The 14131-nt window shown below is 40.4% G+C and overlaps 1 protein-coding gene across 11 annotated transcripts in view; it reads right to left on the bottom strand.

The window, feature by feature from the left end:
* SPATA5 (spermatogenesis associated 5) overlaps nucleotides 1-14131 on the bottom strand; it is a 310210-nt gene that overhangs the window by 229980 nt on the left and 66099 nt on the right. For all 11 annotated transcript variants that reach the window (XR_005599628.1, XM_039541985.1, XM_039541984.1 and 8 more), the window contains exons 10-11: nucleotides 13459-13613; nucleotides 7477-7686 (exon numbers count right to left, since the gene is read on the bottom strand). Coding sequence is in view for 10 of the 11 variants with exons in the window: in XM_039541985.1 (XP_039397919.1) it covers nucleotides 7477-7686; nucleotides 13459-13613 (365 nt within the window). In the remaining variant the exon portion in view is untranslated. The remainder of the gene's footprint in view (nucleotides 1-7476; nucleotides 7687-13458; nucleotides 13614-14131) is intronic.

Raw genomic sequence — 14131 nt, 5'->3', positions numbered from 1 at the left:
GTAGGCTATACGAGTATAAGCACCTTTACACCAGTATAACTGCATCCACGCTAGGGAGCATTGTACTACTTTAACTATACCAGTATAGCTAAAGCAATACAACTTTTGTTTATAAATGAGACATGAATCTGCAAAACAGGGATAAGGACTTACCCACCTTTATTCAATGCTTTAAATCTACCAATAAGTGCTAAGTAGTTATTAATTTTAAAACCCCACACTGTATACTCCCTAGAGTGGGTAAGTGTCTGTAAGAATGAGTTTGATAGGTGACAGCAAAAGGGTATGGAAACAAAAATAAAAGATTAATTTTTAGTCATTTTCCATTAGACTGATGTTACATGTTCAGAGTTTTGGGGTGGGAAGAGTGTGCTGTGATAATTGGGCCTACAAATTTACCCTAATTGTCAGCTCAACTATAAAAAGTGAGTCAAAGCTCATAAAATGTCACAATAACCTAATAATAATAATAAACGCTGATGGGAAAAATTGAAAAAGGGAGACAGAAAGAAAGAAAGAATTAATCCAAATAAAAAGGCCTACTGAAGCGGCTGGACTGTGTTAACTAAGGTAATGCCTGGTAAACAAGAGCATTGTGAGGCTGAAAATTAATCAGCCAAAATTGGTGTGTCAGAAATTTGGCCTAACCGTGGACAAAATAGGGAGGGAATGGGCTATTCTGCCCAGCACTCCCTTTTGGGGTTCTTAATTAAAGAGACTTTGGTGCAAAACAGAGACCAAAAGACAGAGGCTACTGCTACACTGGCTTGCTGAAAGAAGGAGAAGGAGCAAGCTTCAACATCATGGCTGCCAACCCCACTGTCTCCTGGGACCCTGGACCTGCTTCATCCTAATCCTGAGAGATGTCCTGACCAGACCAAGCCAGAGAGAGGATATCAACCCCCATCACCACTTGGAAGTGAGTGTCTCCCTCCACAAAGTCTCCTTTTCCTTCCCCATCTTATTTCTTCTCTTTCCTGTCCCTCTCTTTTTCCTTTCTGTGAAATACAAGCCTGGCTTAGCCAGCTAAGACTGTAATTTTGCAACAAGTCTGTAAACCCGTGACCAGAAAGAGGCAACTAAAAGCAATGCCCTGAACAGCCTGATTCTGGTATAAGTCTACCAGGTCTTGGATTGGCTGATAAGACCATGTGCTGTGCCTGTTTCTCTCCAGCAGTGAAATTACAAGTGAAAGTGAACACCAGAGACAGAAGCCTCGTTTTCTCTCTTTGCTGTTGTTTTCTCTTTCCTTGTGTGTGCATATACCTCTTGTCTGCTAGGAAATAGCATCAGACTTTTACAACAACAGCAACAGCAGCAGCTCCGGCCGAGCCCATCTTAATTGACTACTTCTTTTTCCCCTAAAAAAGACAGTTCTTATGATCTTTGATACCATCAAAGAGACTGTCAAACAAAGGTTTTTTTCCTTCTAAAATCTCTCTCCAGCTAAAGGGAAATGGAACACAGGATGTTGTTAAAATGAAAGCCTTATTTAATACTTAACATTTCAAATGCTTTAACTGGTTTTTCTTCTTTTCTGTATCTTTAATAAAAGGTTAAAACAATTTTTACCGGTTGCGTTTGCCATGGCACTAAGCAGGCTGAAACCTCTGTATGCCAAATCCCAAACCTTGTTTAGAACGGTTCAATGTTGGAAAGTGACTGGGTCTAACAACACCGTTAGCCCATATATTCCCTCTAAATTAATACAACAGGAGACATGTTTTACTTTTACTTCTGCTCTTTAATTTTAATTAAGAGTATACTGCATTTCCTCCATCTTTGAGTTCAAATGTTTCAAATTGCTACTACTTTGGAAAACCTTATATAAAGATTAGATCGTTTTCAGACAGAGGTCACGTGTTAGTTTCAATATTTGTTAATTAAGGCAGGCAGGTTTGAAATCTTGTGGGGGGTTTATTACTATTTTTAATGAATGGGTCTGCGACACAGTTTTTCACAAGACGTGCGGCAATTTTTTTCTTTTAAATACCCTTTGCTCAGCTAGTCATGGCTGCTGAACTTTCTTATTTCATGCTTCTGCTCAGAAAGGCAACTAATGAAGGACCTGCTGAAAATCCTGTCAGAAGGATAACTGATCTTCTTCCAGAACTTCAATGACAGTTCTTCATGAAGTAAGGCAGCCAGCCTTTCCAAACCTCATTAATCTGTTTTAACTGCTGCAGCCAAGAGCAAAGGAGAAAGATAGAGGAAATTTCAGCTGGAAAATATTTTGACGTAACTGACCAGATGACAAACTAAACTTAAGCACATGTCAAACGCAGAGAGAGGCACAAAGGCATCTGCAGGGGGATACAGGAAGTTAGCACAAGCCAAGATGAAGTCAGAGCTCTGAGTACAGTGTATATTTTTGTAACCACTGATGATTGGAAAAAGAAGAGCTAGAGTTAAAAAAAAAAAAAAAAAAAAGAGGAGTCATGACCATTTTATACCAGAATTGTTTACCCTAGTTGGGCCGGTTAACTAAATACAAATAATACCTAAGATGTATATTCTGCACCATCTGCATTCCTAATTTGCTCACTGCTAATGTGCACACACTTTTTCCTATCAACTTTTAAAAGACTGCTGTTATAACTAGTTTTGTTTACTACACTCTGTCTCTCTCACTTTAGAGCAGGATTGTAACTTGTTTACTTTTTTAATGACTGCAGTTTTCTGGAAGTTTAGGCACTATTTTGTCATAATTGACTTATAAAAAATTAGGGCTTCGATTAATCGCAGTTAACTCACACAATTAACTCAAAAAATTAATCGCAGTTTTAATCGCACTGTTAAACAATAGAATACCAGTTGAAATGTATTAAATATTTTGGATGCTTTTCTACATTTTCCAAATATATTGATTTCAATTACAACATAGAATATAAAGTGTACACTGCTCACTTCATATTACTTTTTATTACAAATATTTGCATTAAAATGATAAAAGAAATAGTATTTTTCAGTTCACCTCATACAAGTACTGTAGTGCAATCTCTATCGTGTAAGTACAACTTACAAATGTAGATTGTTACATAACTGCACTCAAAAACAAAACAATGCAAAACTTTAAAGCCTACAAGTCCACTCAGTCCTACTTCTTGTTCAGCCAATCGCTAAGACAAACACGTTTGTTTATGTTTACAGGACACTTCTTATTTACAACGTCACCCCAAGTCGGAGAGCTACAGAAATCAAGATGCAACATAAACCCAGGTATAATTATCATCTTTACATTTTCAGCACAACACATGGTACCGCAGGCCTCCTACAGACAGGTTCCTAGAGCAGCATATAAAGCCTTAACCATCTGATTAATGTGTGCCTCAAAAAAATAAGCTGTCAGAACAGGACAGATACATAACCATTCAAAGAAACTATCAAAATAGAAAATGAAGGCAAAGCACAGATGAGACCCAGCGAATAAGGGTTTCAACTTCTCCACGTTCAGTTTGAGAAAACTAGGTGACCTCTAAAACTAGGCGTCACAGAGACAGACACGCACAACAAAGAGCTGCCACCGGGCAGACACGAGCTAAAAGTTATATATCCCAGTGTCCTATGAATAGATATGGCCCCATGACCTTTCAGTGATTTATTTTGTTCCATCGGTAACAAAAATGAACAAAAAAGTCTCTGGTCTGGTCTACACTAGAGCGGTAGGTTGACACAAGGCAGCTGACAACACAATGCATACAAGTTCTCCTGGTAAGGACATGCACAGCCAACACAAGGAGCAAAGTGTAGATACACACAAGCAATATAATTACTGCAGCAGCTGTATGCTGATGTAAGTTAGGCTGACTTTATATTGTAATGTAGACATGGCCTCTAAGGGACACTGGTTGATCTCTTGGGCTGCAATAGAGGAGCATGAATAAGGAATGACAAACTGCACACACTGTTGAGTGAAATAAGTAACCAGTCCACAGAGCAAGTTGATAAATCAAGACTGAAGTTCAAACACTCAAGTAAATCTCCCTGGGGGCGGAGGGGGAAGAGGTATGACTCTGCTGCCTTCCTCCCCAGCTTCTTATACAAGGTCACACCAGTGATTCCAGAAACACTGAAAAAACCTTCAAGGAAATGAGAACAGTTGGAAGCTTCTCCCTAGAAAACAAGGAAGGTTACTGACACTGGTAATGACACAGCTATTCAAGGGCTCATATAAACCTCAAGGAGCAAGTGCACAGAGGGTCAAACACAGCCTAAGAGGAACCCTTGAACGTCACAATAGATCACAAAAGAAGACAGAGTGCAATGGAAAATTTGTTACCATATTATTTCCTTTAACTCTTACTCCAGGAAAATATCTTTGAACAGTGCCTCTTCTCTCGAATATTAACAGAGGCAGCTCAGACTTATCCTTATGGCTGCAGTATCTGGCTATGAACCTTCCATCCTCATGCCACACAAGTACTTCCAAAGATGTATGGAAACAATACATTATTTTTAATAGATTAAATATAACAAGCAATAACACGCTGTATTAGGTGCACAACCACAGTCAGCACTGCCACTAAGTGGTCAGGCAGGCAGGTCCTCTCCCAAGGCAGGTCTTCTCCCGTTGAAGCATAGTCCTGTCCTTCAGCACCCACATCCCAAGGGTTTCCAGTCCACCCCTTCAGTAGAGGGGTTTTAAGGGCGGAGGGGTCCCTTGAGCAGTCACAGTCTTTTCCAGCCGGCTCCTCAAACTAGGTGAATGGTCTTGCTGTTGTATTGTCCTCTCGGAGCCCAGGGTCACCCTCTACACCAGGCTCTAGTCCAGGGCCCAGTGGTGGGCAGCTACACCCAACACTTTGGAGTTCTAAGCCATCCCCCACTGAACCACTTTCTACCCCAGTCTCCTTCAGCTTCCCAGAGTAGATTACTCCCATCACGTTTCTGACCTGCACGCTCAGTCACATACCTCTCCTTTCTCGTTGCTATGAGGTCTTTGCTGTCAGACCTCAGGCAATCAGCTCCTGAGGAGCACTTCTTGTTCAGAGCAGCCGTCTGCTCCCTTTCATTACCTGCCTCTGAACTGCTCTGCTCCCCTTTTTAAAGCCCTGCCTCCAGCTTGTGCAGGCTTTGCAGGTGTGTCCGGGCAGGGCCAACTGGACCCAGAGCTGTTCCTTAACACCTTGCTCTCTAGTAGGGGGTTTATATACCCCATCAGACACACCTTGTTTAACTGTGTTAGCTATGTACACTGAAGAGGCCCAGGCACAGATATACAAAGCACTTTTGTCCAACAGGGGACACTGGAGGAGATACCAGTCTCAAAAAGGAAGTTATCGGTTAACAAATTTTCTGTTCTAGACTCAGACATCTCTCCCAGGGTGGGACATTTGGGACACAGTTAGCAGAAAGGAAGTAAAAAAAAAAATAAGTCAAACATTCTCCCTTCCCTAAAATAAGTCATATCAAGGCATATAATTAATTTGGTCATCACTGCTTGAGCACTTTCCTGACAAAAGGTGCTTCTGCAGAGAAAGGAAAGTCATGCCTGTGGTGCTTTAAAAAGTGTTGATGGGTGACCAAGAGGTGGTTTACCATATTTCCTCTGTAGTGGCTGGTTCCATTTTTGCCCCGGAGGTGAATATGGCACCAGCTGAGTGGGCTCTGATCCTTTCTGGAGTTAGCTTTATCTGTGGCTGAATGTGCTTCAGGGATACAACTACCTGATCCATCCAGATATAATAATTGGCTACTGATCACCCCTCAGGAAATGACTGATACAATGAAGTTTTGAATCTTTGCAAATGTTTACCATTTTGGTACAATTACAGCCAGATGTGTGTCGGTTTTACCTTTGGTTGAGCAATTCTCTGCATTGGAATCAAAGGCTCCTCTTGATTTCCAAGAACCGGTGGCTCTGAATCCTTTCCAACAACTGTTCATTTCTGAATGGGTCTGTTTCTCTGGACAGGGTACTGATTGGCATGTTATCTATTCACGGGTAAAGGTGCACAACGTGCAATCTGTGCCTGGCTGTGACTGCCACCAGCCACTTAAGAGGGTGCAGAGGGCAGATCAAAAGGAAGAGAGTCTTGTACAGGAATTGTGAGCTTGTATATGCAAACACTCTTTGCCTTTGTCACATGGAGGATTTTGTTGGTCTGGAAGAAAATTCATCGAGATTTCCTTGGAAGCTTCTGCTCTAGATTTTTTTCCCTGTGTCAGAGTAATAGTCTTTTCCTGGATACCCTTGATGTTGGTATGCTGGCTTTGACAGCGATGGCTGACACCTCTGTGCCATCTCAGCAGCTAATTTATCTAATGCTTCTCCCAATAACTCCTCACCTGAAAGTTTGCATTTACAAGATATCGGTTTAAGATCAGTGATGCTATTCTGGTAGCCATCAAGTCAGAATCTATTGCTTGTCACAAATCACATCAAAGGATTAACCAAGACAGAACCTGAGATGTCTCATTCCAAGCAAGGATCATATCTATTGACAATGAGCCACTTTTTCCTCCGCAAAGCAGGCAAACTTACTAAATGTAAAAGCCATAGCTGAGGCTTTGGTCTATGGTGTTTTTTGGAAGAAAGTCCCCTTCTGAAGGTGTGACTATATATTTGACAGGTGGAGCCAACCTTAGGTTCCCAAATTTATGAAATTTCTTTGCTTTTATATAAACATTTTAGTTTAACATTTGATTTAATCAGATGTCCTCATCTGGATCTTATGATGCCCTCAAAGGACATTAATGGGAAAACACATATCTAATAATGCTTGGAAGGGGAGATTATTTTATTAATGAGTTCCTTGGTAAACTGCTGAATGACATCCTGTCATGGGTGGCGAGTTCTATGGGCCAATGGTACCTGGGCACCAGGAATATTCCTGGCCGGGGCCTGGCTCCAGCAACGTTTGAGGTTGGGTCTCTCCCTCGGTCCCACCTTCTGCCCCCAGGCGCTCCCTCCCCCACCCCTGCATCCCCAGGGTGATTTAAGATGGCCTGGGGCTCCCACCCACCACCGGCTTCCTGCCTGCTCGCTCCACATGGCTGCTGGCCCCTCCCTGCGGCCCCTGGGTAGGTGGGTGGGGGGATGTCTCTGTGTCTACATGCGCTGCTCCCGCCCCAAGCGCCCCTGTGGCCAACTGGAAGCTGTGGGGGCAGTGCCTGCAGGTAGCAGCATGCAGAGGCCCCCCAGCCCGCCCTGCCTATGAGCCCCAGGTAAGCGCAGCACCCCTCACCCCCTCCCACAGCCTGCACTCCATCCCTCCGCAACCCCTCCCATCCCCAAACTCCTTCCCAGAGCCTGCCCCGCAACCCACAACCCAGAGCCTGCACCCCTCACCCCCTCGTGCACTCCCACCCTCTGCCCCAGCCTGAATTCCACAACCGGGGGGGCACTAGCCCATGAGTAATGAATGTGGAGAGAAGCTGTGCAGCGGAAAGTTCGTCCAAAACACAACACATTTGTATTGTCTGAAGCCATTTGCTATCCTGAGATTAAGAAAAAATAAAAAATAAATGACCTACCTTCACCGCCAAGAAGTTTAGGCCACTTTCATTGGCCAAAGCTTTCGCTATCATTGTTTTTGAGCATCCAGGAGGTCCATAAAGTAGTACTCCTTTGGGTGGCTGAATCCCCATTCGGATGAAGGATTCAGGATGCTTGAGGGGCCATTCCACCGCCTGCTTCAGTTTCAATTTGACAGTTTCCAGTCCTCCTATGTCTGACCAGAGTACCTACAAAGCAGAACATTTTGCTGAATCTACAGATTAGCACAGAATGGAGGGTTGTATAGAACCATGGCATCTATCTCCTTTTCAATAGGTTTATTTCATGAAGTTTTTAAAAAGTGCAGTAAGTTTTAAAGCCTTTTAAATTAAACAAGCAGCATCTCATAAATTATCAGTAAATAAAAAAGAGAAAATGGTGATTTACATAATGAAGGGGGAGGAATAAAATTTTATATATTAAGCATCTATTTCAAAGATAAACAATTCAATACTACCACCCACATAATCTGTAAACTCTGCAGGATCATTAGATAATTCTCATCATTTCAATTCCTGTTGTGTGGCATTTATATATCATTTGTAAAGTACTCTGGTATCCTTCTAGGGGAAAATTCTATATAAATGTAAGAAATTATTATTTCCATCTAGCACACTAAAGAAATGTATACTAGGTGCAAGTAGTTACGTTGCTGACCTAGAAAACTGTCCCCCTCCCAGGCTACTATAATCAGGTGATCTCACTCAATTACATCGCCTTCCTAGAGCTATTTGTCTGATAACACTGGAAACTAAAAATGTAATGTTACTTCTGGGTAAAGCAATGTAGCCTGAGAACAAGCATCAGCAGGGTGCTTAAGAGGAATAAGCAAACCTAGAACAAATGAACAAATTCCAAATCAAATAAAATTGTCTATTTGGCTGTCTTATTTTAATATATGACAAAATAATATATATGTCTGAAAAAACAAAGAATATCCACACACGGGGCATCAACTAAAAAGTGAGCTGAGCTGAAAATGCTAATTGGAAAAGCAAGAAGCTGAGGATCTGCCGCCACCAGAGCATGTAGACCATCATGCTAAGAACATCCACGGGAAAATGTTACAGGAGCCCTGAAAAAATTCTAATTTTTATTTTTAATCATCAACTGCTTCTACTTTTTGAATCAATAAGTACCGTGGTTGAGTAAGGAAGCATAAAAATTCACACAACTGACAGCAACTGCCACTCAGAAGAGTACAGATGAACTAGCTAATGACAGAATTTTGCTATGGAAAAAAAAGTGAAGAGCAATATCAATTCAGAGAAAAGAGAGGATTGCTGTTTCTGATTCTAAGGAATCTAGTATGAGGGGTTAGGGCTTATGAACTGCCAAAGCAGCCTTCCAATTTTGTTAACTTGCCTTACCCCAACTTTTGCTACCTGCCAGTGCTAAAACTTATTTCTGATGTGCTATTTCAGAGCAGTACTGTGAAAGAGCATTTTTTATTTTTTTCCATCATACAAACAGGCCTGAATGGACAAACATTAGCTAAATAGTAGTAAATGGGCTCGCACAGCTACACATAGTTGTGCGTGTTGTTGCTTCTTATTTTGGCGGGGGGGGGGGGAAATAACTGTTACTGAAGATAGTGAATGAAGCAGAAAATAGTAACTTGAGAAATTTTGAGGAATTGATTGCCATGCAATAAGAGTCTGACATATTTACAGAGTATTAGTTAGCATGAAGCAAAGATACAAATTCTTAAGACCAGGTCTTAGTATGTCTCCTTAACTTTAACAGAAATAAATAAAAAATAATCTACAGTACAATGTTTTAGTAAAGAGACAGGAAAGATGTTTTCTGTAGCTTCTTAACACTGCTGGAAAACACTTTTCATAAAAGCCATATACATTACATGAAACAAAATTTATAAATTTCCAAATTAACTTGATAATGGAATAGTAACAGCAGGATACTTTTCCTAGGGAAGGAGAAGAGACAAATAGACTGCCTTAATTTTCAAAACCATATTATTTTATTATATTAATTCACATATGTAAAAGATGGACTGGTTGTTCCAGCAGTAATGTTCCAGTGGAACATGTTCTCTTTCTAGTGAAGAGAGCTGGACACAGGAGATTGTAAGAGAAACTATACGTGTCACGCAGAGGAAATAAACCTGTACAGTGGAATACGTTATCAGGAATTTACTAAAATTTTTAGAAGCAACAAGCAAAATGAGTTTTTTGGTAGCACATCTACAAAAATTCAGAGAAAAAGACACTTATGACAAAAGTACCCTGAACCACTGTTCAAATAACTCTTCAAACATGCTGTGCCTGTTCTACTGCGGTATGCCATTTACCATCAAGACAAGGTGCGCATGAAAAAGGAGAAATCAGAGAAGTAAAGGGCGGCCTTTGAGAAACACAGGTGTGGAAAAACCTGAAGACTCACTCTAGATAAGTTCCCTTTTGGAACCTGGTGCTAGGAAGGAAAGCTACTGTTTGATTCCTCAAAACTGCACTGTAAGGTACGTAGGTAGGAAGAAAGAGGAGTATCATGAGTTTTCATATGAACAAAGCATGCGGGGTTAAATGTTTAGCTAACTTGTTTATCTAGAATTTCTATAATGCAGGCTGTGATCAACCAGAGTCTATGACATTGAGACTGCTCCATTTGCTATTTTTTATTACTAGAGACTTTTCATAATCTGATTGGGCCTCAGCCTAACATTTAATTTTTTGGCACAGAATTCCCTCAGGAGTAAGCTCAGAGGGATAGTGATAGTGCGCTGCTGTGCAATATAGGACACCTAGGTTTCATTCCTGGCACTACATATTTAACTCTTCAAGTCAGCAGGGCTGAGAATGTGATGCAGAACAGTAACTCCATAGACAGTTATGAAGCAATAAGTAATAAAGAAACAAAGCAGACATGCACCAAAGGACATCTCATCCAGAACTTCTTGGCAAGAAAGGTGTAAGTCTCAGTGTGCTGAATTACAACAGGACAAAAAACAGGCAGGGAAAACCCTCAGAGAATTCTAAAAAACCCATAGAAGAGGGAGGAATGGCTACTATAGCAGAACTCCCCAAACCACTGAAGCACAGAACTAACTTCCTGATGTATAACATGCACCCCCGGTCTCCAAAGTCCCTGACACACAAGAGCTGTCTTCCAAAGAGGTTACATGTAATGAAGTTCAAGAGAAGTTCCATTAAAACGAAGGAATACAGGACACTTGCAGTCATCATACAAACATTTTGCATTCTCCCCATTCACAAACACACTGCATAGCACTCACTGCATACATGGAGTGCCAAGAGAATGCAAATATATATAGTACACCAGGAAGTAGACTGTAATGTGCCACCTCTACACCTGGACAAGCCTTTCCTCTTCTGTCCTCCAAACAAGCTCACTATCCATTAAGTCCCTCTCCAAACTCACTTAATCTGACTGCTTTCCCCATCAATAAATTGAGTATGTTTTGAACAAAAAAATGTAAGTATTGCATCCGATAGCCTTCATCATTCAAATAATGCAGCTGATTGATTCTGCTCTTAGAAGTTAAGGTAAATGTGTTGTATACTGTGCAACAAGTAAAATGGCATAGGCACAACCAGAGCAACTCAGTTTAATAGAATACTACATATAATGACCCTCCTACAATTCTCTCTGAAATTTAAGATTAAAAAAATTTAGAGCTAATTAGGACAATAAAAACCTCCCACTCACTGCCCTGCTCAAAATGGTGCAGATCCTGCATATTTTGACTAACTTCTCTGCAGACTTCATGCTAAAACAGAGAATTATTTATCTTGAGTGGTAGAAAGAGGACATTACACTTTCAGGAAAATACAAGGGTAGCAAAGAGAGAATGGTATCGACACATAACCAAAGCAGGAATGAACCTTTTATCAAATTGCCTTTATTCATGGTGTAAAATATGGTATGTTACCCCATCTTTGCTATGTCTTTTCTCATTTGCTTTACATAGGGCTACTTTAAACAGCCCTAACATGGAAAACAGCCAATTTTAAACTGAAAAATATTAACTTAACATAATGAAGGTGTCGCTCAGTTTTCTTAAGGCTGTATTTGATTTTACTGCTAACTCACTGTATAGCCCAAAAGTTGCATCAATGCACGTGTTTGACTCTTGTAATAATATATCTCTCCCCTCCCCCCCAAATGAACAGTTAATAAAGTAATACAGTTCATACCCAAGCTATTATCTCCTATTGGAAAGTTTCCTGTGGTTGGTCATTTATATCATGCTTTAATGTATTTTTAGCCAGAGGTTTTTAGATGACAAATAGAATTAAAGTCAAACTTTGAAACGCTTTTCAAAAAAAATGAATTTAATCCCTTATTTACCAAAAAAGTAACACACATGATTACCTGTCTACACAGATAGCCTTTTTTTTTTTGAGGGGGGGGAGGGTAGAAGAAGCCTATCCTCACAGAAACAAGCAGGTGAAAGTACCTGAAGATTAATCACTCTCAGATAACTAAACATGCTGCAACATTAGCACATGCACTAGCCAGAAAAAAGAGAACTGAAGTTACAGGACTCCAATTGCAGGAATCAACTACTTCTCATTAAGCCAATTTGGTTTCCGTTAGGGGTTTTTTGTTTAAACCATAATTTTTACAATACGATATGAACATAATAAGCTTAGTGCAAGAAAGCACTTTCCACTGGTGTAAATTACTGCAGCGTGCATAAGTAACATATCACAGTGCACCGTGGCCTCGAGCCAGCTAATAAAGTGCTGGATGGAAAAATGGCCCCAGTCCATGAACTGTAAATATTGTATTGAAAGGAGGTGAAGGGGGAATAAAAAGAATAACTTATTGTATTTATAACTAATGTTGGTTCCAGTTCTTGTGACGAGCAAATAATTCCAGGTTTCCCAACAGATGTTCCAAGACTGGACAATCATACATCATGACCCCAAACAGTGAAGTATGCTAGGGCATAAACAGTCTATAATATTGCTGGCACAAAATCATGGGCCCCAAATGACTCTGCGAGTGCACCCATTTAGTTGCTAAACTACCTGGTTTGCACTCACAGTCAAGTACTTACGCATCCAAACAGGTGCAAGTGTAAGTGCAATTAATTGGACATGCAATTTTTCATCCTCTTTAATTGCAAGAGCAAGACTGTGCTTGCAATATTAGATTGAGATCCAGCTAAAAATCAGAACCTAAGTTTCAAAAGTATTACATAATATTGCACGCACAAGGAGTTCCAATAAAGTCAAATGAAGTTAAGCATATGCTTAAGTCTGGACAGAACGAGGCCTATATCTGTAAAAGCCCAAAAAGTTTAGATGAACGAGTAGCATATTCACACACAATTGTGGCGGCAAAGAGATCACTTCGGAAGTGATCACTACTGACCAGTAAGGACTCACACAGGAGGTCAAATTCTTCTCTTAATTAAACCTCTGCAATCTCGCTGAAGCCAATGAGATTGTAGAAGTATGACTGTCGGCAGAATTTGTCCCTATGCTTTCAGTGATTCATCTCTTGTTGACCTAGACAATTTATCAGCTATGCTTCATACAATCACACAAACCTTTTCATAACCTTGTTTCAATATATTTTGCTGGCAAATGTCAATGCTTTGTTTCTAATTGAACTGGTTGCTGGAACACTAGTGGCTCTGATGTACAGACCTATTCAGTGCCTGTTTTAAGCTTAAATTTTTAGGCTTTTAATCAATTAACCTATTCAGATCTTGAGAACAGAGCATACAGTCAACAAGAAACACATGTCTTCCGGCAGTGCCTACTTTTCATGCTGAACAACAAATGCCAACAACAACAAAAAAATCTGGCATGTCAAAAAAAAAAAATAATAATGATGATGCATAACATTTATTGGAGACCTCTATTTTCTAAAATGAAGATTGCAGACAGGGCTCTTCGAAGTCTCACTATGACTTTACAGCATTTAGCTTTAACAATGTTTCTAGTGTTCTGTGGAACATGACTTACTTTTGGCACATCAATAGCCACCTCCCTCATGGCGCTGGGCCTGACATCATTCATCCCCTGCAGGAAGTCATTGAGAGTAATCATCACTGACCCAGCCACCTCACTGTCTAACAGGTTAGCTTGTTCTCCCAGTGCTCTCCGCAAAGCACACAAACCTACAAAGAAAACCAAACACATGTTGACTTCATCCTGTTTCCCACAAATACAGAACGTACAACACATACATGCACAAAAGATTGAAGCATTGGCAAGGAAATGATCTTTAAACAGAACGTCCCAACATCAAGCTCTGGCTAGTTCAAAGAACACAGCAGATATTTCTGATGAAGGGAAAAGGGGATTTTATGACCACATATACACATAGAACAGATCAGCTTCAAGAGAGAGAATGAAATAGCCATAATTCCCAGGAAAACCATTATAGGGTGGATAGGGGAGGTGACAAGAAAAACTAGTTGAGGTCATTTTTATAGCCACTTTTTTATGAGAAAAAAAATACAAATATCTAGCACAGGAACCACTAATTAATGGAAGATTGGCAGTCTTGTCCGGTCTCCTGCCAATGCACAATTGGGCCCCAAGCGCTCTCTTTGCCTAATCTACTTTAATAGGATTTAAAGTGATGAGATTTTTGCTGCTTTCACTGTCTAAAAAAAACTTCAGCATAAGGTTT

Source organism: Mauremys reevesii, linkage group 5, assembly GCF_016161935.1.
Source record: "Mauremys reevesii isolate NIE-2019 linkage group 5, ASM1616193v1, whole genome shotgun sequence".
NCBI classification, from domain to species: Eukaryota; Metazoa; Chordata; order Testudines; family Geoemydidae; genus Mauremys; species Mauremys reevesii.
The sequence above is the reverse complement of the archived record's forward strand: the minus strand, read 5'-3'. Positions and strand labels throughout refer to the sequence as shown.